Source organism: Heterodontus francisci, chromosome 2 (genome assembly GCF_036365525.1).
Source record: "Heterodontus francisci isolate sHetFra1 chromosome 2, sHetFra1.hap1, whole genome shotgun sequence".
Taxonomy (NCBI): domain Eukaryota; kingdom Metazoa; phylum Chordata; class Chondrichthyes; order Heterodontiformes; family Heterodontidae; genus Heterodontus; species Heterodontus francisci.
Genome location: NC_090372.1, coordinates 8,660,925 through 8,687,306, shown reverse-complemented (window position 1 = coordinate 8,687,306; position 26,382 = coordinate 8,660,925). Strand labels below are relative to the sequence as shown.

Here is a 26,382-nt window from a genome sequence, read left to right as displayed (position 1 = left end):
TCATTGGTTTCAAATTGTAACTGTTCTAGAAATTAAACAGACAAGTATACATGCTACACATATAAATATGCACACACTACTGCTGCTGTCTCCAGTTTTGAGGTGAAACAGGTCATAGAAAGGTACATTTAAAAAATCCCAGAATATCATTTACTAAAAATGGAATTTGACTTATTTAATCCCTGCCGATCAGTGGCCCTACTGGTCATCCCCAACGTTGTGTAAACACCTTTATTGTTACAGAACAATGTATGGCAAGCTAGCCTGAGTAGATAGTAGCAAATGTCCAATAAGAATGGGATATACTTCTACATGGTCGATATTCTGTCTGAATGCGTTAGAGAGGTGGGACCAATTTTTGCTATTCCTCCTCTATATGTACAGGCTAGGTCAGATTTCTATCATATACATCTAATGTTGAGAAGAAAACACAACAGTTTCATCTGAAACCATCTTCTATAACAAACCAGAGTAACACAATAATTAGATCTCATGCCAATCTACAGGGCACAAAACCTGAGCAAAATTAGTTAATTATCCACTACAAGAATAATCAATGATAGAGTGGAACACAACCTTCACCACCTATAACAAAAACTTGCATCTTTACAGTGCCTTTAATGTCGCAAAATGTCCCCAAAATGCTTCATAGAGGTGTGATCAAACAACGATCAACATCGAACCAAAGATGGAGATATGTGAAGGCTGATCAAAAACTTGGTCAAAGAGGTAGCTTTTAAGGAGGATTGTGGCATGGAGGGGTTTAGGGAGGGAATCCCAGAGCATGGGAAGCCGAAGGCCCGGCTGCCAATGGTGGGTAGAAAGTTGAGGTGAAGGTGGGATGAACGAGAGGCCAGAGTTGGAGGAACGCAGATTTCTGGGGGGAGGATTGTCGGGCTGGAGGAGGTTTCAGAGATAGGATGCAGTGAGGCCACGGAGGGATTGAAACAAGAGGAATGTAACTTTAAACTAGATTAAATTCAGTGAATACCTATATTAATTTTCTCATATGATAAAACATCACTTTACCAACAAGTTTTCTTACAGTCAGTGTTATGTTACACATTTACTACAACTTTTATGGGCATTAAGAATTTAAGTATAGGTTATAAAATTGAGAAAGCATTTAAATTATTTATTACCAGCCGGTAGTTGGAGAATTAATTCAGTTTGAGATTGCCATATGGTTGACGTAGTATTTTCTTCAGCTGGTCATTTCATACAGCTCAGAAGGAGGCCATTTGGCCCATCGTGCTTGTGCAGGCTCTTTGAAAGAGCTATCCCATTAGTCCCACTCCCCTGCTCTTTTCCCATATAATAGACTGATTGTGCAACTTGCAAAGCTGTTATCATGTGACTCCTTCAATTGCCTTTATATAACTGCAGCCACTTATTCAGATAAATGTTGACTCACACGTGTACTCACGGTGGGTCCTTCCACATTCCTAGTTGTGAGGGGTCAGTGCAAAAATATTGTTGTCTTTTTTATTGTTTGAAAATTGCATCCAGTCTGATAACTGCTTACGGATTTGTAAATACAGATTCCATCTGCTATAAAGAAGGCTTCATTGGGAATTTGCTTTAATGCAAGAATATTCAAAGATGTTGCATTGATAGAATCAAAAAGCCTGTGGAATCCTGATCACTGAATTGTTATAAATGAAATTTTAACATCTTTTACAGTATGAACCAGATTATTCAAATAATGTGAATATTTTCTGTTAAGCCACAACAGGGGGAAGGCTTAACTGGCATTATGTCTATTGAAGATGGTAACAAAGGCTGCTCCCTGCCATTATCTCTCACACAGCACCACCGACTGCATATCTCATCCCCTGCATGTTTTCTCTACCACAGGGAGTTATTAGTACCTACTGCATATTCAACCAATATAAATCCCTGCCATGATGTTGCTTCCTGTGTTATCAATCTGCAGTCAAATTTACATTAGCCCAGACCCACAATACTATTGAGAACAACAGGAACTTCACTGTGGCGATAAACTATAAAGCACATCAGAACTAGAGAAACCTCACTTAAAAGAGCATCGCAGCAGCTTCCCTCAGCCACATAAGTGGCTTAAAGAACGTCTTCTATTATTAGCTTCCAACACACAGATTGGCGGCAAGGTGAACTGAGGGGCTGGATCCACGGAAAACCCCTTGAACTGTAGCCAGAAAATATTTGTTTGCTGTAAAATGTACACGGCATGTAAAATGAAATGGAAGGGTTGTGAGGCAACTCCTGTATTGAAGGAAACTGATCTCCTTTGCACTCTTTGTATTATTTGATGTGGTGCTTTTTGGAACTGTTTTGTAATATATATTTTTTTTTACAGATTTTTATGAATAAAGTATATTTTGGAAATAAAAAAAAAATCTTAATGGAAAGTTACCTTTCCATGATAAATTTTCAAATGAAATATGTTTTTGTTAGTCACATAAAAGATTTAATTTCTAAATTAATGATGACCCACAACTTGTAACCATTTCCACAGTAGTTTCACAAGGTCATAAAGAATGGTGGCTGTAATTTTGTGGGAATGTACAAATTCTTTTATTTCATTTCATCAATAATTAGGCATTTTAATATTATATATTATTTTCCAACCCCAAGCACCCTGTTGTCAGAGCATTGTAATCTGCTATGAAGTTGCCCTATTTCTATATAATTCTGGACTCTGTCTATGCACATCTTTTCCATTGCAGGCCTGACTTACTTAAAAATTTAGTAAATGCTCAAGGAATAAGACTCCCTAATCCATGATACCTTGGGGGAGCCTACATGCATAATCCTTTCATGGAAGACTTCAAATCTAAACCATCAACCATAAAAATGTGCATTTATATTGTGTGCTTAATGTAGAAAATATCTCAGGGCATTTTAGAGAGGCTTAATCAGACAACAATCAATGTGGAGATAAAGAAAGAGCTATTAGGAGGGGCGACTAAAAGCTTGGTCAAAGAGGTGGGCTTTAAGGAGGGTCTTAACAAGGAAGAGAGTGAGGAGCAGAGACGGAAGGTTTTATGGAGGAAATCCCATAGCACGGGGCCTAAATGTCTGAAGCCACAGCCAGCAATGATGGAGTGAAGGGAATGGGAGATATAACAGAGGCCAGATTCAGGGGAAAGCAGCGTTTCTCAGCAGCTTGTTGTAATGATTGCTTTTTATGTTTCTGATGCAACATAAATGAGATGGGTGGAGTCCAGGTTGTTGAAGATCTCAAACAGGTTTATTAAACAGCTAACTATTATATATAGTACAGAGCTAACTATTTACAGAACCTTACTGTGGGTGTTACAGCTACAGAGTGACTCTGGCCTTGAGTCACATGACTGCATCCTGGGACTTGGCTCATTAGCATACTAAGATCTTAAAGGTACATTATCTTTAAGGCAATCAGACAACATCCCCTTTCTTTCCAAAGATAAGTCTCGTATGCTAAAAGTAAAAATACATAAAATTAGATATCAAAATTATTTACACATGGATAGAGATTGTGAAACTTACAAATATAGAGGCTCAAAAGTCCATATATCGTCTTGGTGATTTGACAACTCTTGCACAGGGAATTTGTGTCACATCTGTTGCTGTTCTTTCTGAAGTTTCTCCCTCTCTGCATTCAGTTCCTGTTGCTCTGCCTTCAGCCTGCTAACATACTCTGTTGCTTTTCTCAAGATGACCACTTTTGGGGCCTTGTCATTCTTGGAAAGTTCTGGCACCTCATCTCGAACAGCCAACAGACAATGCTTCAACACATTCCTCTTCTGCCTATTCAGGACATTGCGTGTCCTTCACGTCTCCTTATCCTCTGTGTCTGAAGGCCTGAGGCTCAAGGTCGAGAACTTGTTGGGGGAAGAGTACTTGGCCTCATGACGATACCTGTCTGTTCTGGCTCGTTGTGGTGCTGGCGGTTCTCGAGGGCAGAAGTGAAGGCGCGGCATAGTTGTGCTGTTGCTGAGTTTCCAGACTGAACCGTTTGATGCTGGTCAGAGTCTGTGAGCAGTTTCTGGTCCTTGGAGATTTCCCTTTGTCAATGCTCTCATGGATAGTTATGATGTTGAGGTCTTTACATGCTGGTAGTCCTGCCACTGCTGGTCCGCTCATGTCCACTAGGTAGAATGTTTGTGGTTTCCATGCCGACTTGCCATAGCTACATTGCATTGTTAGTGTGCCACTGTAAGGGATGCGTGACCCGTTGTTTGCAGATAACTCACAATTGTCGGTTGTATCATTTTATTTCAGTGCAACACTTCCAGAAGCTTTGGCATTGGATTGAGATTTGAAACAAGTCCCTGCAATTCTCGTACAGCATTCCAGTGTGCGGAGACTGATGTCAGAGATGACTATTTCCCCTTTGAACTAACTCCAAAATTAAAATATTCAGATCTTGACAAGGCCAAATAAAGCCTTCTAAGTATCATCACCTCATTCCATGACAATATGAAAGGCACAATTCAGCATAACGGTGCCTCATCAGACTCCTTTCCTATCCTGAGTGGCGTGAAACAGGGCTGTGTTCTCGCACCTACACTGTTTGGGGTCTTCTTCTCCCTGCTGCTCTCACATGCGTTCAAGTCTTCAGAAGAAGCAATTTTCCTCCACACAAGATCAGATGGCAGGTTGTTCAACCTTGCCCGTCTTAGAGTGAAGACCAAAGTACAGAAGGTCCTCCTCTTTGCTGACGATGCTGCATTAACATCCCACACTGAAGAGTGCCTGCAGAGTCTCATCGACAGGTTTGCTGCTGCCTGCAACGAATTTGGCCTAACCATCAGCCTCAAGAAAACGAACATCATGGGACAGGACGTCAGAAATGCTCCATCCATCAATATCGGCGACCATGCTCTGGAAGTGGTTCAGGAGTTCACCTACCTAGGCTCAACTATCACCAGTAACCGGTCTGTCTCTCAATGCAGAAATCAACAAGCGCATGGGAAAGGCGTCCACTGCTATGTCCAGACTGGCTAAGAGAGTGGGAAAATGGCGCACTGACACGAAACACAAATACCGATGGAACAAGCCCATGTCCTCTGTACGGCAGTGAGGCCTGAATAACGTATGTTAGCCAAGAGCGACGTCTCAATTCATTCCATCTTCTCTGCCTCCGGAGAATCATTGGCATCAGGTGGCAGGACCGTATCTCCAACGCAGAAGACCTCGAGGTGGCCAACATCCCCAGCATATACCCCCTACTGAGCCAGCGGCACTTGAGATGGCTTGGCCATGTGAGCCGCATAGAAGATGGCAGGATCCCCAAGGACGCATTGTACAGCGAGCTCGTCACTGGTGTCAGACCCACCGGCCGTCCATGTCTCCACTTTAAAGACGTCTGTAAACGCAACATGAAGTCCTGTGACATTGACCACAAGCTGTGTGGGAGTCAGTTGCCAGTGATCGCCAGAGCTGGCGGACAGCCATAAAGGCGGGGCTAAAGAGTGGTGAGTCGAAGAGACTTAGCAGTTGGCAGGAAAAAAGACAGAAGCGCAAGGGGAGAGCCAACTGTGTAACAGCCCCGACAACCAATTTTATCTGCAGCACCCGTGGAAGAGTCTGTCACTCTAGAATTGGCCTTTATAGCCACTCCAGGCGCTGCTTCATAAACCATTGACCACCTCCAGGCGCTTACCCATTGTCTCTCGAGACAAGGAGGCCAAAGAAGATATTCCGACACGCCACTTCTAAAATCCGAGATCGACAATCCAAGCCCAGACACAGACAAGGAAGCTGAAAATTCTGTTCAACCATAGAGTTTTTAAATAGCCCCTGAAAATCTCCAAGGCAAGGAAAATCCCCAAAACAGCAAATGACAAAATGTCACTTTTCATTTAATGATACACATTTATTAGGTACTTTTCAAATTTTTGTAATTGTCATGGTGCAGTTTCACGTGCATGTGACTATGAGAAAAGCAGTATAGTGAAACATAACTCTCCATCTCACTCGTACTCTGACCTCAACCTCATACACGGTTCCAATGACGTTCAATGTTAGCTCGAGGAACAGCACCTCATCTTTCCATTAGGCACTTTATAGCCTTCTGTGCTCAACATTGTGTTTACAATTTCAGATCATAACCCCTGCCCCCTTTTTTGTGTTTTTTTTGTTTTTGGATGGCAGTTGTTGGTAACAATTCTACTTTTCACATTTACACCTCCTCTAGAACCATCTTTTGTTCCTTTGCTTGTTCCATTACCATCTTCTTTTGCCTTTCATTATCATCCCTTTCGTCACTTAATTGCTGCTGACTTCCACCCTATCACAGACCTTCCCTTTTCTTTTCCCCCTCTCCCTGTCCTTGTACTTGCTTGAAACCTGTTACATCTCTAACATTTTCCCGTTCTGTTGAAAGGTCATCAACCTGAAATGTGAACTGTTTCTCTCTCCACAGATACTGCCTGACCTGCTGTGTATTTCCATCATTTTCTGCTTTTATTTCAGATTTCCAGCATGCACAATATTTTGCTTTTGTATTAGTGAAACGTAGAGTGATCTAGGAAGAGATGCCTGGCCATAATCTAGGAACCTGGAAGAAAAATATAATGACCCTGGGCTTTTCTATATGAGCCCCTTGCTTATGTATTTCACAGCTTTCTGGAGTCATGGATTGTTCCATGGGCTGGAAGGAGGCTAATGTTGAGCAGCCATTGAAAAAGAGCAAGCCAGGACCTGGAAATTATGGGCACATTGACTTTGATTTAGAGTAAGTTGCTAGAAGGGATCATTAAAGACACTCTGTATGACTACCTGGGCAGACAAGAGTTTATTAGAGATGCTGAACATGTCGCACCAACCAGGTTAATTTTTTTGCGGAGGTGACTGGGTCAGTGGATGAAGACATAGTATATCTAATCTTCATAACTCTTGATAAAATTCCACACAATATTTTATATTGTCAAATCCTGTGGGTTCGGAGGGCAGAGATTGGTTGCATTCTCCTAGATGAGAAGTTGCTAAGAATGCTAATGGTTCTGTCTGCAGACCTGATAGGAGGAATCGGGGCAAACTATTTCCTCTGTTGGTATCAGGCAAGATTGAACAGGTAAGGGCGTTTTCCTCTACAAAAGAGAAAACTGAGGGGGTGACTTGATAGAGAGGCCTTTAAGGTAATACAAGGCTTTGATAGGGTAGATGTAAAGAAGATGTTTCCACTTGTGGGAGAGACCAAAACTAGGGGCTATAAATATAAGATATAACAGCCCCAACAACCAATTTTTATCTACAGCGCCTGTGGAAGAGTCTGTCACTCTAGAATTGGCCTTTATAGCCACTCCAGGCGCTGCTTCACAAACTACTGACCACCTCCAGGCGCTTACCCATTGTCTCTCGAGACAAGGAGGCCAAAGAAGAAGAATCACTAATAAATCCAAAAGGGGATTCAGGAGAAACTTCTTTACCCAGAGAGTGGTTGAAATGTGGAAATTGCTACCACAAGGATGTGAATAACATAGATGCATTTAAAGGGAAGCTCAATAAGCACATGGGGGAGAAAGGAATAGAAGATCATGAAACAGAGAAACACAGGGCTGGGGATGGGGAAGGGCACGGAATGAAAAATACCAATCGTGGATTTACAGTCAAAGCTGTAAAGAAAATGTGAACAAAGGCACAGTTTCACATAGACTCCTACAGTAAGGGAAATCGGTACTACCCAAATAGTTAATAACACTACCTTTTCATTCCAGACTGGGTTTAAATCCGGCCAAATTCAGCAAGATGACAGTACTTCTCTGATGACTCTACATAAAAGATTCTAAGTGAAATTAATTTGCTACTTTTAACCCAATTCCCAGTAGGTGCAAGTTCATTATGTGAAATTTGGAATACGATTTTTGCACAGCAACATTTGAAACATCACTACTAAATCTGAAGTTGTCAATTCATTGAAGGTTTACTTGAACATGTTTGCGAGTTTTTGCGAGTGGAAGCCTGTGACCAGTGGGGTGCCGCAGGGATCAGTGCTGGAACCCAGTTTGTAGTGCACATTAATGATTTAGATGTAAATATAGGAGGTATGATCAGTAAGTTTGCAGATGACACGAAAATTGGTGGTGTCGTAAATAGTGAGGAGGAAAGCCTTAAACTACAGGACGATATAGATGGGCTGGTAAGATGGGCAGAGCAGTGGCAAATGGAATTTAATCCTGAGAAGTGTGAGGTGATGCATTTTGGGAGGACTAACAAGGCAAGGGAATATACAATGGATGGAGGACCCTAGGAAGCACAGAGGGTCAGAGGGACCTTGGTGTACTTGTCCATTGATCACTGAAGGCAGCAGCACAGGTAGATAAGGTGGTTAGGAAGGCATATGGGATACTTTCCTTTATTAGCTGAGGCATAGAATACAAGAGCAGGGAGTTTATGATGGAGCTGTATAAAACGCTAGTTAGGCCACAGAACTGTGTACAGTTCTGGGCATCACACTATAGGAAGGATGTGACGGCACTGGAAGAGAGACTGAAAAGGCGAGGGTTGTTTTCCTTAGAGTAGCGAAGGCTGAGGGGGGACATGATTGAGGTATACAAAAATATGAGGGGCATTGATAGGAAGAGACTTTTTCCCTTAGCGGAGGGGTCAATAACCAGGGGGCGTAGATTTAAGGTAAGAGGCAGGAGGTTTAGAGGGAATGTGAGGAAAAAAATTGTCACTCAGAGGGTGGTTGGAATCTGGAACACACTGCCTGAAGGGGTGGTCGAGGCAGGAACCCTCACAATATTTAAGAAGTATTTAGATGGGCACTTGAAACACCAGAGCATACAAGGCTACGGGCCAAGTGCTTGAAAATGGGATTAGAATAGTTAGGTGCTTGATGGCTGGCACAGACACGATGGGCCAAAGGTCCTGTTTCTGTGTTGTATAACTCTATGACTCTATGTACGGTGATATTTGATATTGTAAAACTCAACACTATCAGTAAGAGTTCAAAAATTGCAAACGGTGCAACACAAGTGCCCCCAGGAGGTGTAATTTGCAAATTACAGAATAACTTGCTCATGAGCCTGAAAGAGAGTTACATCGCCTTGGTGCTGGAAACATATAGGCAAACACTGTACTGCACAGACACCCGTGGTGATTGACACTGGTTTACTTCCTTGTAATGAGAATGCCTCTATTACTTGTCTGATTCCATGTCCATAACTATATCCAGCCTGCTTACTCAGACTGAACGCTGCACACACTGCAATCTCAGTATCCTGCTAAGCTTCAAACCCCACATCCTGTCCGCCACCAAGACTCCCTCGTGCTGATGTTAGCTTTCAACGGTGGCAGAAATTGGGTGGTAGGGGATCAGTTGTATTGACTTCCATTGACTTTAAAAGGAAAATCGGACCGGGTGTACGATGAGCCACTGATCCTATACTGCCCATTTACCACATTGCCTAATATTAATAACAGCCCTCTCACTTCTGCCTTTAGACATCTCCTGCCTACACAGACAGGTGAAATCCCCATAAATAACAGCGCAGAGTGTAAGCTCCCAAATGCAGTCATGAGGGAATGAAGCCACCAGAAATCAGGTGCTTCCATCAAGCATTTTTCAGCCAACACATTTAAGGCCTCTATTGGGTTGGACAATGCTGCACTGCAAATAGAAATCACACTACAGAAACAGGCCTCTGGCCGAAACAAACAGTCATATTGGCATTTATTCTTCTCCTATGTGCTTTTCCTATTCCCATATCCCTCTATCCCCCAATCTTTCAACCAATCCATCTAAATGTTGACATGATCTCTGCTTCAATCACCAACTTGTAGTGCAAACCACAGCCTAATAACACTCCATGTAACGTGGCTGTTAATATTCTCCGGGAAGTCTGGTGAAACTATAACACTGGACTACTTGTATGCCAAACAGCAGACACAGCATGCAATAGACAGAGCTAAGTGATCCCACAACCAACGGATCAGATCTAAGCTCTGGAGTCCTGCCACATCCAGTCGTGAGTGGTGGTGGACAACTGAACAACTGACAGGAGGAGGAACCTCCACAAACATCCCCATCCTCAACAATGGGATCCCAGCACATCAGTGCAAAGGACAAGGCTGAAGCATTTGCATCCATCTTCAGCCAGAAGTGCCGAGTGGATGATTGATCTCGGCCTCCTCCTGAGGTCCCCAGCATCACAAATGCCGGTCTTCAGCCAATCTGATTCACTCCATGTGATATCAAGAAATAGCTGAAGGCACTGGTTACTGCAAAGGCTATGGACCCTGACAACATTCTGGCAATAATACTGAAGACAGGACTAGCTGTGCCCCTAGTTAAGCTGTTCCAGTACAGCTACAACACTGGCATCTACCTGACAATGTGGAAAATTGCTCAGGTATGTCCTGTATACAAAAAGCAGGACAAATCCAACCTGACCAATTACCGCCCCATCAGTCTACTCTAAATCATCAGCAAAGTGATGGAAGGGGTCGTTGACAGTGTTATCAAGCACCACTTGCTCAGCAATAACCTGCTCAGTGACGCTCAGTTTGGGTTCCATCAGGGCCACTCAGCTCCTGACCTCATTACAGCCTTGGTCCAAATATGGACAAAAGAGCTGAACTCCAGAGGTGAGGTGAGAGTGACTGCCCTTGACATCAAGGTAGCATTGGACTGAGTATGGCATCAAGGAGCCCCAGTAAAATTGGAGTCAATAGGGATCAGGGGGAAATTTTTCCACTGGTTGGAGTCATACCTAGCAGAAAGGAAGATGGTTGTGGTTGTTGGAAGTCAATCATCTCAGTCCCAGGATATCAATGCAGGAGTTCCTCAGGGTAGCGTCCTAGGCCCAAACATCTTCAGCTGCTTCATCAATGACCTTCCTTCCATCATAAGGTCATAAATGGGGATGTTCACTGATAATTGCACAATGTTCAGCACCATTCGCGACTCCACAGATACTGAAGCAACCCATGTCCAGATGCAGCAAGACCTGGACAATATCCAGGCTTGGACTAATGTAGCAAGTAACATTCAGGCCACACAAGTGCTAGGCAATGACCAGCTCAAACAAGAGAGAATCTAACCATCTCCCCTTGACGTTCAATGGCATTACCATCGCTGATTCCCTCACTGTCAACATCCTGGGGGTTACCATTGACCAGAAACTGAACTGGACCAGCCACATAAATACTGTGGCTACAAGAGCAGGTCAGAGGTTAGGAATTCTGCAGCGAGTAACTCACCTCCTGTCTCCCCAAAGCCTGTCCACCATCTACAAGGCACATGTCAGGAAGGTGATGGAATACCCTCCAATTATCTGGATGGGTGCAGCTCCAAAAACACTCAAGAAGCTCATCCGAACATACGAATTAGTAGCAGAAGTAGGCCATTCAGTGTCTCGAACCTGCTCCATCGTTCAATAAGATCATGGCTTATCTGCTTGTGTCTCCAATTCCACACTCCCATCTACCCCTGATAATTCTTGATTCTCTTGCCCAACAAGAATCTATCTGATGAAGGGTCACTGACCTGAAACGTTAACTCTGCTTCTCTCTCCAGAGATGCTGCCAGACCTGCTGAGTATTTCCAGCATTTCTTGTTTTTATTTCAGATTTCCAGCATCTGCAGTATTTTGCTTATATATAAGAATCTATCTACCCCCGCCTTAAAAATATTCAATGACCCCGCCTCCACCACCTTCTGAGGCGGGGAGTTCCAAAGTTGCACAACCCTCTGAAAGAAAGAAATTCTCCTCATCTCTGTCCTAAAAGGGCGACCCCTAATTTTAAAACAGTGCCCCCTAGTTCTGGACTCACCCACAAGAGGAAACATCCTTTCCACAAACACTTTGTCAAGACCGTTCAGGATCTTATATACTTCAATCAAGTCTCCCCTCACTCTTCTAAACTCCAGTGAAAACAAGCCCAGTCTGTCCAACCTTTCCTCATAAGACAACCAGCTCATTCCAGGTATCAATCTAGTAAACCTCCTCTGAACCGCCTCCAACGCATTTACATCCTTAAATAAGAAGACCAAAACTGTGCACAATATTCGAGATGTGGTCTCACCAATGCCCTGAATAACTGAAGCAAAACATGCTTACTTTTATTTTCAATTCCTCTCTTAATAAAGGATAGCATTCCATGAGCCTTCTTTATTACTTGCTGTACCTGCATACAAACTTTTTGTGACTCATGCACTAGAACACCTAGATCCTTCTGCACCTCGGAGTTCTGCAGTCGTTCTCCATTTAAGTAATACTCTGCTTTTTTATTCTTCCTGCCAAAGTGAACAACTTCATGTTTCCCTCATTATACTCCATCTGCCAGATTTCTGCCCACTCATTCAACCTATCTATATTGGTCTGCAACCTTCTTATGTCCTCTTCACAACATACTTTCCTACCTATCTTTGTGTCATCTGCAAATTTAGCTACCAAGCCATCGCTCCCCTCATCAAAGTCATTGATATAAATTGTAAAAAGTTGAGGCCCCAGCACAGACACCTGCGGGACTCCATTCATCACTTCCTGCCAACCAGAAAAGGACCCATTTATGCATACTCTCTGTTTTCTGCCAGCCAGCCAATCTTCTATCCATGCTAATATGGTACCCCCTACACCATGAGCTCCTACTTTGCACAACAACCTTTTATGTGGCACCTTGTCAAATGCCTTCTGGAAATCCAAGTACAGTACGTGAATGGGCTCTCCTTTATCCACAGCGCATGTTACTCCTTCAAAGAGCTCCAATAAATTGGTTAAACATGATTACCCTTTCACAAAACCATGCTGACTATTCCCTATTACCTTGAGTTTTTCTAAGTGTCCAGCTATAGCCTCCTTAATGATTGATTCTAACACCTTCCCTACAACAGACGTCAAGCTAACTGGCCTATAGTTACCTGCTTTCTCCCCCACCACCCCCCCACCCCCACCTCCCTCCTTGACTTTTTTTAAAAGCCCGCCGGAAAACCCCAAATCTGTCTGATGTTGGGAAGCGCGTTCCTGCTTTGACAGCAGTCAGCTGTGAAACTGACTTGCAATGTGTGTGTGTGGAGGGGGGGGGGGAACAGAGAGAGAGGGGCAGGGGGCCAGAGTGAAAGAGGGGACAGAGAGAGGGTGTGGGGGGGACAGAGAGAGAGGTCAAGACCACTCCTGACAGATGAACATCTATCCAGAATACTGGTAGGTGGTAGGGGAATTGTGGGGATGTGGTAGGAATATGGGGTTAATGTAGGATTAGTATAAATGGGTGGTTGTTGGTCGGCACAGACTCAGTGGGCCGAAGGGCCTGTTTCAGTGCTGTATCTCTAAATAAATAAAATAAATAAATAAATTTGCTCACCGGCCCCTCGGGCCGAGCAAAATTCGTAATGCAGCTCTCCGCCCGAAAAGTTTAGACAACCCTGATCTACAAGCTGCACTGCAGTAACTCACAAAGGCTCCTTCGACAGCACCTTCCAAACCCACAACCTCTTCCACCTAGAAGGACAAGGGCAACAGATGCATGGGAACACCACCACCTGCAAGTTCCCCTCCAAGCCACACACCATCCTGACTTGGAACTATATCGCTGTTCCTTCACTGTCGCTGGGTCAAGATCTTGAAACTCCCTTCCTAACAGCACTGTGGGTATACCTACCCCACATGGATTGCAGCGGTTCAAAAAGGCAACTCACCAACACCTATTCAAGGGCAATTAGGGATGGACAATAAATGCTGGCCTGGCCAGCGACACCCACATCCCCTGAAGGAAAAAAACACTGGAAACATTTCTATCTAATCTGTCCCATGCCTTTATAACATTAAAAAGCTTTATCAAATAACCCCACGACTTGTTCCAATGTAAACAGCCCTAATTTTTCAAGCCTTTCTTTGTATTTCATCGCACCAGGTATCCTCCTAGTGAATCTATGTTGTAACCTCTCTTTTGCTTCACGATCCTCCCTGCAGTGTGGAACCCAGAGCTACATTCAGCACTCCCACTGTGGTCTTACAAAGTTATAAAACAATCCACTATTAGATTCAGGTTATATTAAAGCAAACCTTCTGTATCATTCTGTGAATGATTTTTAAAAAACAATAAAGAGAAATTCCAAGTAACGTATTTTCCAATAGGATTAATAAGAAAGAACAAAAGAAAGATTTGCATTTATAAAGTGCCTTTTATGACCTCAGGATATCCCAAAGCACTTTACAATCAATTAAGTACTTTTTGACTTCTCGAAGTGTAGTCACTGTTGTAATGTAGGAAACACAGCAGTCAATTTGCGCACAGCAAGCTCCCACAAACAGCCATGTGATAATGACCAGATAATCTGTTTCTGTGATGTTGATTGAGGGATAAATATTGGCCAGGACACCAGGGCTAAATCTCCTCCTCTTCAAACTAATGCCATGGAATCTTTTACGTCCACCTGAGAGGACAGCTGGGGCCTCAGTTTAACATCTAATCCAAAAGATGGCACCTCCGACAGTGAAGCACTCCCTCAGTACTGCACTGGAGTGTTAGCCAACAATGTTGTGCTCAAGTCTCTGGAGTGGGACTGGAACTCACAACCTTCTGACTCAGAGATGAGAGAGATTGCTGCACCGACAGAGTAAATTTTAACATTTCGTAGCACGTAATCACATGGAGGTACTTCCAATAAGCTGCAAGTGTTCACCAAAAATAAGGACAAGCTGCTCAATAACAAGTTTTATAATTATAAAGGAGGTGTACAACAGATACAATGTTGATCTAATAGACAGCCCTGAGTGAGCAGCTCATCCAATGGCACCCCTGTATTACAATGTTAGAAATAGAAATAGAATATGCTGGAAACACTCAGCTGGACAGGCAGCATCAGTGGAGTGAGAAACAGAGTTACTGGCCTGGATTTTAGCACATGCTTCAAGACCCCGACGTTGTGCGAAAAGCAGGTCCCGAGCCTGCAATTGCCAGCAGTGTGCCTGACCAAACAATCTTCTTCTGTGCTCACCGTCCAATTAAGGATAACAAGCATCCAGACCCCAAAGTGTTATTTAGCTCCTAGGTACTGATTCCAATAGTCCACCTGAGGGAGGTACTGGGCAGTTAATTGGTGACACTGTCCTGACTCCAGCAGTTACAAACCAGGTGGAAATACCATATTAGCAAGAGATGCATTACAGTAATGACACGTATTGACTAAAGTTTGTGCTTAATTGGGGATTTCGTATCTAGAGTTTGATGTAATAACCTGACATTGAGAAAACGTTGCATTGCTGTGGGAACATTGTCCCCTTAGATAAGATGTTAAACCAAGGCCCCATATACCTATCCAGTGGTTCAAGGGAACATCAAAGAACCCATGCCACTATTGGGAGAGCAAGAAGTTCTGGCTAGTATTCGTCCTTGACCCACTCCCAAAATATAGCAGATGGGAGCAGTAGCAGAGTTATTATGTTACTGCACTAGTAATCCAGGGACCTGGACTAATCAACTAATGATCCAGTGACCCAAGGTTAAATTCCACCATGGCAACTGGGGAATTTAAAGTCAGTTAATTAAAAATGTCAAGAATTTTAAAAAATTTAGTATCAGTAATGGTGGCCATGTAACTACTGAATTGTCTTAACAACCCATCTGGTTCACTAATGCCCTTTAGGGAAAGAAATCTACCACCTTACCCAGTCTGGCTTCTGTGTGACTCCAGACCATTAGCAATGTGCTTGACTCTTACTCGCTGTGAAATGGCCCTGTGAGCCATTCGAGGCGGCAGCTCACCACCATATTCTCAAGGGTAATTAGAGACCGGGGAATAAATGCTGGCCTTGCCAACAACACCCATGAATGAATTTTTAAATAAAAAGCAGATTAAAAGGCCATTATCATTGCTGTATGTTGGATCTTGCTTTACAGAAAACGATTGTCCCATTTGCTGAAATTGCACATCGAAGTAATTAACTGAATGCAAAGCACTTTTGAGGCATTGAGAGATGACAGAATCATAGAACGATATAGCGCAGAGGGAGGCTATTAGGCCTGTAGCGATATCCAACTAGTCCCACTCCCCAGCTCCTTCCCCATAACTCTGCAAACTTCTTCCCTTTCAAATTTTATCTCATTCCCTTTTCAAAGTTACGATTGAATCTGCTTCCACCTCCTTTTCAGGCAGTGCATTCCAGATCATAACAACTCGTGTAAAATAAAACTTTTCCTCATGTCACCTCTTGTTCTTTTGTCAAATATCTTAAGTCTGTGGCTGGAATTCACCACACACACCACTGCCCAGAGCTGCCAGGGACAGATTTGGGGGGGTGGGGGGGGAGATGGGTAGCATAAAATAGGGTGGGAGGCGGGGAGGTGCTGTGCCCTCACCTACTCATCCCCACTGCTACTTTACCAGTGGCCGCAGAAGTGGCAGACAGCCTGCCCACCCTTAGTCCAATTGAGGCCCTTAAATGCCCAATTAATTGTCACAAGGGCCTCTTCCTGCCACCAGCAGTGGACGGGCACTTCAGCACCTGCGGAGGCCGCCTAGGAATACATGGCGACCTCCTTGGGGGTGAGGGAGGCCCCTCCTGATTGGGCACCCTCTGCCCCATGGAGAGCACCCCGCCCAGCAGCATGAGCTTCTCCTCTAAAACAACCACTCGCCCCCGCACCCACTGCCAGAGGCTCTGACCACCTCCCATCGCCGGGGCCCAGCTGATTGCCCCAGTGAGGCCTGACCCCCCCCCCCCACCATTTACCTTTTTGGAGGCCGACATCCATGATCCTCTTCTTGCTGGGTGTAGTCCCAGCAATGGCCACCACTCCCCAGTGGCACTGCTGGGACCAAAGAGCTGCCAGCCCTCTGATTGGCTGGCAGCTCTTGGAGGCGGGACATCCTGCGTCAGAAGGGCAGAAGCCCCAACTACAGCCAATTAAGGGCCTATGCCAGGCAAAATAGTGTCATGGTTTCCAGACCCGGCAGAGGCAGGTTCTCCCCTGACTTTCCAGCCAGTGGGTGGGGTAACTATCTCACCGTTAAATTCCAGCCAGTGTCTCTGGTTACCAATCCCTTTCTGCCACTGGAAACAGTTTCTCCTTATTTATTCTATCAAATTCTGATATTTTGTTCTATGTAAAATAAAGTTACTCCTTCTTTTCAATGGGACCTTTAATATCAAAGGAAACATTTCTGCCCTGGCAAACTCACCCAATGATTGGATCATGCACTAAACTTAAGGCTCTTTTGCTGTAGATGGACACAGTTAATATTAGATAACGAAAACCTAATCATGCTTGGCTTTTTTTTAAAATAAATCAAATCGAGGGGGATTTGGGGTCAGCGCTCCACACACAGTATTGGGACACACAAAAATAACAGACAAAATACATTTGAGCAGTCTTTCCATCTCACTATCAAAATATCAAGCCATTTCTATTCTGTTCTCTGGTACCATTCAGGAACAAAAACTGGACAGAGTTCCCAATTCAGAAGGATGCTCTGAAAATCTTATGCACCTCTAGGTAGCTGACATATTCAAATGGTTTGTAAAATAAATGCCAGCCCCAAGTTTAATTATAAAAAGGATGAAATGACAACTGATGTAATTGTAATATTTATCAACTTTCTCCCAACTTTCACTACGTTATCTCCCCTCTGAAAATAATTCCACCAAGCCCAATTGGTGCAAACAAAAATTAACTTCAAGAAGATTGTCACGTTTGGCAAATGTCACCTACTTAGAAGAAAGTTAGATCACAAATATTTGTGAGAAGCACACAGCAGCGGTATTAACAAAGGAATTAACACGTTTACAACTGAAGAATTACGACCTTCCTACTCATCACATCTGTTCAAGTATTGGAAGTACATCAAGCTTTCATAAAACACCCCTTATACAAATCTAGCAAATTTCTAAGTGCAATTTGAAACAAAATGGTTTTCATCCCTCTTTCCCATAAATTTTGCAGGTTCTGCAGGCCACTCGTTCCCAAGAGATTACCAATGCCTTTCTTCAGTGAATCATTATAAGGTAGGTAGTGGATGTTGGGCAACCAACTTCCCAATTTTGTTCTGCTCCCATCCAGGACAGGCAGCTGACTTCTCCTCACAGGAGTGGCAACAGAGCTGTGCTTAAAGCATTACCAAGAAGCCCATCATTCTGTGCCATCCTCGGTTTTATTTTTTTTTTACTTTTTTCTTTGCACTATGTAGTATTATTGGTCCAAAGAGTTAGAACAATAGCTTGGGCCAGGCAGGCACCACTATCCCTTCTATACCAACTGCAAAGAAGTCCCGAAATTAAATTTAAACTTCTGGAACCCAGGCAGTGGATGCTCATATTCAGCACCAGAACTGGACATAGATGTGTGCTATTTAAACTCCTAATAATCTCTCAAGAGAACTGATTGAAATTACCCATTAGAACAACAATTTCTGAACCTGCTTTGAGGAAGTACAAATACATTCTTAAACTGCAAATGCAATTCTAATACTTACAATTTCTTACACATAAGTCTCTCCCCACACCCAAATCCTCCCACTATTAAATGGCACAGTGGCGCAGTGGTTAGCATCGCAGCCTCACAGCTCCAGCGACCCGGGTTCAGTTCTGGGTACTGCCTGTGCGGAGTTTGCAAGTTCTCCCTGCGACCGCGTGGGTTTCCTCCGGGTGCTCCAGTTTCCTCCCACAGCCAAAGACTTGTGGGTTGATAGGTAAATTGGCCATTGTAAATTGTCCCTAATGTAGGTAGGAGAATTGAGGGTAGGTCGGGATGGGAGAGGGAAATGGGATTAATGTAGGATTAGTATAAATGGGTGGTTGATGGTCAACATGGACTCAGTGGGCTGAAGGGCCTGTTTCGGTGCTGTATCTCTCTATGAGAACATCAGAGTGCTTAAACCAGAGCTGGCATTTCCTGTGCATGTCTATGTTTACTGTGTTGGGACAAAGTCAGAATGCATGTTAATTTTTTGGAGGGGGAGTGGAGTTATCTGCAGCCAAGAAGTTGGGCAAGATATCTGCTCCAAGGGTTCACTGAATGCGAGTGAGGCAAATGTTCCGGGGCAGAGGTGTACAAGAGAATTGTAAATATGCGTGCAAGTTCTCACAAGAAAGACATTTGATCATTGTCTCAGTGGCTCAGTAAATACACCACACAGGCCAATAGGTGACATGTCCATTCCTGGCCTGTGCTACTGGGTGAGATCTGCCACAGGTGTGCTACAGTTAGTTTGTGTGTCCGAGTCTAGTAAAGGGAAAAAACACTGTCTGTTCCTGCTAATTTCTGTTAGAAAAGGGTGCTTGTGTGAACCTATCAGTAGGTCAGGTAGCATCTGTGGTGAGAGAAGGAGTTATTATTTCTTGTCAATGACCTTTCAACAATACTGACAAATGCTCAACAACCTGAAATGTTAACTGTTTGTCTCTGCACCAATGCTGTCTAACCTGCTGAGTATTTCCAGCATTTTCTGTTTTTATTTCAGATTTCCAGCATCTGACCTATTTCACTTTTGCCTGTGTGAATCCCAGGCCAGAATAGGAACAGCTCCACATAGACAAACAGCCTGCTGGTACCATGACACTTTATCAAAGCATTCCATGCTCACATATGAGCAAGTTCCTCACCAGAAGTATGGCTGAAGTGTGTTTTGCTGCAGATGATTCTCACTGGTGCAGATAAGAATCAAAGTACAATGGAGTTTGCACAGGAAAATAAGGAATGATGAAAAACATTCAACTAATAATTCAGCCTATTTCTTCTACAAAGAACAAGTTCCAAGCTTAAACCAATCATTTGTCATTCTGAAGTATTGCATTCATGTGACCCTGCTTGAAGATGCACATAATCCGACATTACAACAGAAAGTTTGTGTTTACCAGGGAATTACTTTACAATTAGGATTTGAAATTCCTGAAATGTGATTCTCGAGTTACATCTCTAAGTAACTTTAGAGATGCATCAAATTTCTTTTTTAATTGTCTTTTCACGAGTGTGAAAAATCTCTCACACACAAATGACCTATAAATTGCACTTACATAACAGGTACATAGCAAATACACATCTCAAATATTTCTAATAAAACATTTCAAGGAGGATTTTACTTTCCCATGCCCTAATTAGCCACCCTCTGACCTCTCCTTGATATATCTCCATGGTAGCACAGCTAAGCCTGCTAACACAGTGTAAAATATTATGCAACTGAACCCACGTCTTGGCACAGTTAGAACTGCCACAAACCCAAGACTATTTCCTTGCTACATGGCAAGGCAGAATTCCTAAAATATCCACAAAGGGTTTCTGCTAATTTTATTTTTTTTATTTAAAGGAAGGTAATGAAAATATCAATTTTATCTCAAAATCTACCTATCACATGCCTAGTCCCATTTCTTTATTAACTGGATTTAAATATAAAAGATATTGCTACATCACTACAACACTCAACTTATTCCCACTAACTACAGTTAGTGTTACAGTTTACTAACTAACTACAGTTAGTTTACTTATGTTAAAAATGCCCTAAAGCCTAATATTTCACAAGGGAACAGGAAACATCAAGTGGTAGAAAGTAGGTTCAATAATAAACTCTTCCTTTCTATTATCTTTTGCCCCAGGCATGCTGCTTGTGAAAGGAATCCTGTTCTGTAGTGGAATGGAAGTCAGTTGTTAAATATTATTATTAAATGCTGTTAGATTATGTATCTCAACTTGTAATCCGCTCTATACCGTCAGCTATTTAAAAAAATACACTGTAACACCTCAGGCTGAAAGTACAGGTGGCCAATGTTATTCCCAACTAACTGCTAGGTAGTGGTCAGGAATAACCTGGAAAACATTGTCCCTTAGTTTCTCTCCTTGCCTGGGAAAACCGGCCTTTATTTTATTGCTCACATATTCTGATTAAGATAGGAACTCAGCAAAGCAAGGGCAGAAACTCAGGAAAATCAAAGAGGCCAAACTTACCGATGCTCAAATGTGCTGCATTGCTTTGTCAGACTGCCTTAAACCAGTAAGACATGAGAAAATGTACAACCAGTTCATTAAAAATCAGAATGCCTTTTTGACATGAGGAGAGGAGAAATTGATAAATAAGACAATTGAGGATGATACTTTAGTATAAGGACACAAGCACATAAGAAATAGGAATAGGAGAGGACCATGGAGCTTCTCACACCTTCTGCTCCATTTAATAAGATTATTGTAGATCCACAACCTCAATTCCACCTTCCCACCAATTCCCCATATCACTTGATTCCCCTACTCCAAAAATCTATCAATCTCAGTCTTAAATATACTCAACAACTGAGCATTCCCAGCCCTCTGGGGTAGAGAATTCCAAACATTCACAATCCTCTGAGTAAAGAAATTTCTCCTCAGCTCAGTCCTAAATGGATGACCCTTAACCTGAGACAATGTCCCATGCCCCCTAGTTCGAGACTCTCCAGCCAGCGGAAACAGCCTCTCAGCATCTACTTCAATAAAGAATCAATATTCTTCAAATTGATACAAAAGGAAATATAGGATATTCAAACCCAGAAAACATTATTTTTTTCTATTTAACCTTAGTGATGCTCTTCATTTAGATTTTTCAGTAATAAAGAGCTGATCTTAAGAGGGCTTCAAAAACAACACATACACATGTGAACATTCATGTATATGTGTGTGTATATATATATATATATATATATATATATATATACTATCACATCATATCATTCATATGCTATCCAGCACCCATGCAGAGTAATTGTAACTAATGACCATGTACTGTGACCACACTACTTTTTAAAAGTACAAAAAACTTCAACTTACAGCTCTTCTCCTTTTCGGGATTTCTTGTCCAGTACAAGATAAACCATCCCAAAACTGCCTCTCCCAAGTTTTTCTTGAACTAGGTATCTTCCTGCGATCAGTGACTCAATGCAGACCGTTGCTGAAGTGTTTGTAACACTTTTTGTGGCTTCTTGGAATTTAGGCATTTTGCCCCTCTCACTGAGGGAGTACTGACAGCTTTCTTCCAGTCGGCTTTATTTTTAATTTCCCACATATAGAGCCTCCCAAACACCTGCTGGAACAACCAAATGCCAAACACAATTGACACTTTTAAAGGATTGAATACTTTAAATAGCTCTGAAAATTAACATAAATGTTACATTAGTGCGACAACAATACAGTATCTATTGGTCAGAGAATTATTACAATTTATAGTTAACAATCAGGCGCAGCAAACTGAACAGAAACATTAAACAGAAATTGAAGGTGCCGATTATTCCAACATTGGATAAGATTAAACAGTTCACGTGGTGAATTATTGAGTGTCTTACATAGATTTCCTTCACAAGTGTAATACACATTATATTCAACAACTTTCAATGCAGTACTTTATTAAATTATGTAGCTGTTCAAGTTGTATATTATTTTAGGAAAAAACACACATTTTAATAACACTATTTCATTGAAATATGGCAACTATTCTTCTGTGAAGAGAAAAGGAGCTTCCCACAATACTTAGTAGTCAATCTACCGACTAAGCACGATATAAAAGCAAGTCTGTCTTTCTGTTCTCAACTCTTCAGAGCTATATGCCCCAGGGATGCATTGGGAATCTTGTTCAATCTTTTTTGTTATGCTTACAGTTAGTAATCTCTTTGCTGCTATGTGTTAAAATAATAGGAGTTTTATGCTTTGTGAGGCTGCATTATTATGTAACAAGAGTATGAGTTTGTGATCTTAAAGCACAGGAAAATTGAATATCCTACCAACAAACCCATTCTGAAGTTATGTGGAGAGGTGGGAGAAGCAGGTTGTTCTCCTTAGAGAAAAGAAGGTTGAGAGGAGATTTGATAGAGGTGTTCAAAATCATGAGGGGTCTGGACAGAGTAGATAGGGAGAAACTGTTCCCATTGGCAGAGGTGTTGAGAAGCGGAAGACACCAATTTAAGGTGATTGTCAAAAGAACCAAAGGCAACATGAGGAAAAACATTTTTCTGCAGTGAGTGGTTAGGATCTGGAATACACTGCCTGAGATTGTGGTGGAGGCAGATTCAATCGCGGCTTTCAAAAGGGTATTGGATAATTATCTGAAGAGAAAAAATTTACAGGTCTGCGGGGTAAAGGCAAGGGATAGGGACTAGGTGCATTGCTGTTGCAGAGAGCTGGCACAGACATGATGGGCCGAATGGCCTCCTTCTGTGCTGTAACCATTCTATGATTTCTAATCTTTAATTGCTGTTATTTACTTAAGCAGAACATAGGAGCGGGGGGAGGTCATTCAGCCCCTCGAGTCTGTTCCACCATTTAATGGGATCATGGCTGATCCGTGATCTAACTCCATATCCCCACCTTCGCCCCATATCCCTTAATACATTTGGTTAACAAAAATCTACCAATCTCAGATTTAAAATGAACAATTGATCTAGCATCAATTGACGTTTGTGGAAGAGAGATCCAAACTTCTACCATCCTTTGTGTGAAGAAGTGTTTCTTAACTTCACTCCTAAAAGGTCTGGCTCTAATCTTTAGACTATGCCCCCCAATCCTCGTCTCCCAAACAGCAAAAATAGTTTCTCCCAATCTACCCATTGCATCCAATGAAAAATATTTCCGCTGATTCTGGCATTCCTTATTTTAAATACCAGCATTTACAGAGGAACCATTTCCAAATGCCTTATTGAAATCCATGTACTACCTTCCCCTATCCAGCTCCTTCATCATATCCTCACAGAAAACCAGTAAGTTCGAAGACAAGACCGTCCCTTCATAGAATCATTGAAATTTATAGTACCGAAGGAGACCATTCAGCCCATCGTGTCTGCACCAGCCAACAAGGAGCCATCCGACCTAATCTCACTTTCCAGCTCTTGGTCCGTAGCCTCGTAGGTTACAGCACTTCAAGTGCGTATCCAAGTACTTTTTAAATGTTATTACGGTTTCTGTCTCTACCATCCTTTCAGGCAGTGAGTTCCAGATCTCCACCATCCCTTCCTGAACCCACATTGACTATCTTTTTTGATCTGATTGCTAACCAGATGCTCTCTGGTCAAATCTTTAATAAGGGTATCCATAACTTTACTCAAAACGGACTTCAAACTCACTGGTCTGTAATTTTATGGATCAGTTTTCCTAACATAACATCTTTCGTAACATTGATCTCATATCAATAGCGTTAACCTTGAATTTGAATTTTGCAGTCAAGACCTATTTAATTAATTGGAAACTGCAACTTTTTTCAGACAATACCCCAAACACACAAACTTGTGGGTGTGTTTGAAGATATTTTAACACTGGCTGTCAGCTTTGCAGCCGTAACTCTTTTTCCCCCCAAAATATACTTATTTATAAAAATTTGTAAAAATACATTACCAAACAATTCAAATTCGACATTTCATAAAGCGCAATAAAGATCAGTTTCTTTCGATACAGTACATGAGGTGCCTCACTACACTTGCCATTTCAGGTTATATTACAATGTATCTTCTTCTTCTTCCTCTTCTTTGGCCTCCTTATCTCGGGAGACAACGGGTAAGCACCTGGAGGTGGTCAGTGGTTTGTGAAGCAGTGCCTGGAGTGGCTATAAAGGCCAATTCTAGAGTGACAGGCTCTTCCACAGGTGCTGCAGAGAAATTTGTTTGTCGGGGCTGTTGCACAGTTGGCTCTCCCCTTGCGCCTCTGTCTTTTTTCCTGCCAACTACTTATTTATTCTTCGACTCGCCACACTTTAGCCCCGTCTTTATGGCTGTCCGCCAGCTCTGGCGAACGCTGGCAACTGACTCCTACGACTTGTGATCAATGTCACAGGATTTCATGTTGCATTTGCAGACGTCTTTAAAGCGGAGACATGGACGGCCGGTGGGTCTGATACCAGTGGCGAGCTCGGTGTACAATGTGTCTTTGGGGATCCTGCCATCTTCCATGTGGCTCACATGACCAAGCCATCTCAAGCGCCGCTGACCCAGTAGTGTGTATAAGCTGGGGATGTTGGCCGCCTCGAGGACTTCTGTGTTGGAAATACGGTCCTGCCACCTGATGCCAAGTATTCTCCGGAGGCAGCAAAGATGGAATGAATTGAGACGTCGCTCTTGGCTGACATACGTTGTCCAGGCCTTGCTGCCATAGAGCAAGGTACTGAGGGCACAGGCCTGATACACTCGGACTTTTGTGTATTACAGTGCATTACATACCAAAAACATTCTCTGGCGCATACAGCTGTATTAAAGTCGCATACTTCAAGCTCAGCTGGATTCCGCTCTGTTTCAGCGACAGGTTAAGACACGGATTCCCATTTAAGGTCACACGTACCCTACAACTATCGTGCTAGTGTGGAACAAAACCAACACAGCAGCTTGACTGAGCTGACAGATGTGTGATAGTTTTAAATGAATTAAGGGGGAAATGCAATTATAGAAACAGCTGGAAACTGCACAAACGCAACAGTAGCGAAGATTGAACAAAGATTCTACTTTTCTTATTTCCATGCACAGAAAGCATTTGGCTGCATTGCAAAAATGGCAACTTCATAAAGTGGGCCACCAACTAAAAGATGTTTTGTTTAAAAAGTTTATCTGTAGCAGAAGCGTTCTGGAGAAACACCAGAGGGTCCTAACGCCAGCCCGAAAGAGGCTGAAGTGAAAGTTGTTTTGCTGCCAATAAGTTAATGCAAAAAACGCTTGCGCCTGCGACACTCCAGGTTTAGCGTAGAGCCAGGTTCAAGGGTCATTCTCACCTGTCCAGGTAACAACATAGTGATATAGTGAGAACAGGGCTCACTGTTTACATTAACAAATGCAGACGAGTTATTTAATTATATCTATATATGCAACAGTTTCTATGCAATGGTATGATGCAATAAATTCTATGCAATAGATTTTATGCAATGCGCCTATTTGTTAGCTGCACCTTGTTTACCTGCTCACGGATCCCAGGAGTTTAGCGTCCGGTGTCTACGCAACGGCGCAATGCACGCCGGGGACATCCGCTCCCTGCATAAAGAGATAGATCAATTTCCCAGTGACGTCACTACAATGGCGACCACTCGCTTCCGGTACACGCCGGCAACAACCTCAATAAACTTCTTTCCTACACTGATTTCTTCAAAAGAATGTATATTACATTTATATCTATTTTATTGATTGCACATTGATATCGCGGTCACATTAATTCTGAATACTTACATTAATAATTATATCAAGGCATTCTAACTCGCCAATCTGTCTTTTTTCCCCTAAATATAGAAGCGACGTTTAAAATTGAAACTGTTTCCGATGCAATTTTTATTTCGCTTGTACATTAATACGATGAATAATAACTTCTTTCAATATCTCCACGCCAAATGCACTTAAATCTATAGAATCCTGTTGGGTAATTTTCAGTCGGAACCGATGTTTTGAGTAGTTGCATTCCGGTCTGGTATCCGGTCTGAACAAGGAGAGTTTCATTTCTGTAAGGTCAGCCTGGGCTCTTGGTAAGACTTGTTGCGTTTTGTCTAAAACTCGA

The 26,382-nt window shown here is 42.6% G+C and overlaps 2 protein-coding genes across 7 annotated transcripts in view; one reads left to right on the top strand and one right to left on the bottom strand.

Moving 5' to 3' along the window:
- The window catches only part of nek11 (NIMA-related kinase 11), a 268,705-nt gene extending 242,590 nt beyond the window's left edge, over positions 1 to 26,115 (bottom strand). For 2 of the 6 annotated variants that reach the window (XM_068054185.1, XM_068054212.1), the window contains exons 1-3: positions 26,061 to 26,115; positions 25,795 to 25,868; positions 21,703 to 21,958 (exon numbers count right to left, since the gene is read on the bottom strand). In XM_068054185.1, coding sequence (XP_067910286.1) covers positions 21,703 to 21,869 — 167 coding nt within the window. In that variant the 5' untranslated portion in view covers positions 21,870 to 21,958; positions 25,795 to 25,868; positions 26,061 to 26,115. Of the gene's footprint in view, positions 1 to 21,702; positions 21,959 to 25,794; positions 25,869 to 26,060 lie in introns of those variants that run through there. The other 4 variants (XM_068054195.1, XM_068054204.1, XM_068054227.1 and 1 more) reach the window with 4 other exon arrangements.
- Positions 26,116 to 26,297: 182 nt separating this feature from the next.
- aste1b (asteroid homolog 1b) overlaps positions 26,298 to 26,382 on the top strand; it is a 90,943-nt gene continuing 90,858 nt past the window's right edge. The window contains exon 1 of the mRNA XM_068054102.1: positions 26,298 to 26,350. The gene's annotated coding sequence lies outside the window, so the exon portion shown is untranslated. The remainder of the gene's footprint in view (positions 26,351 to 26,382) is intronic.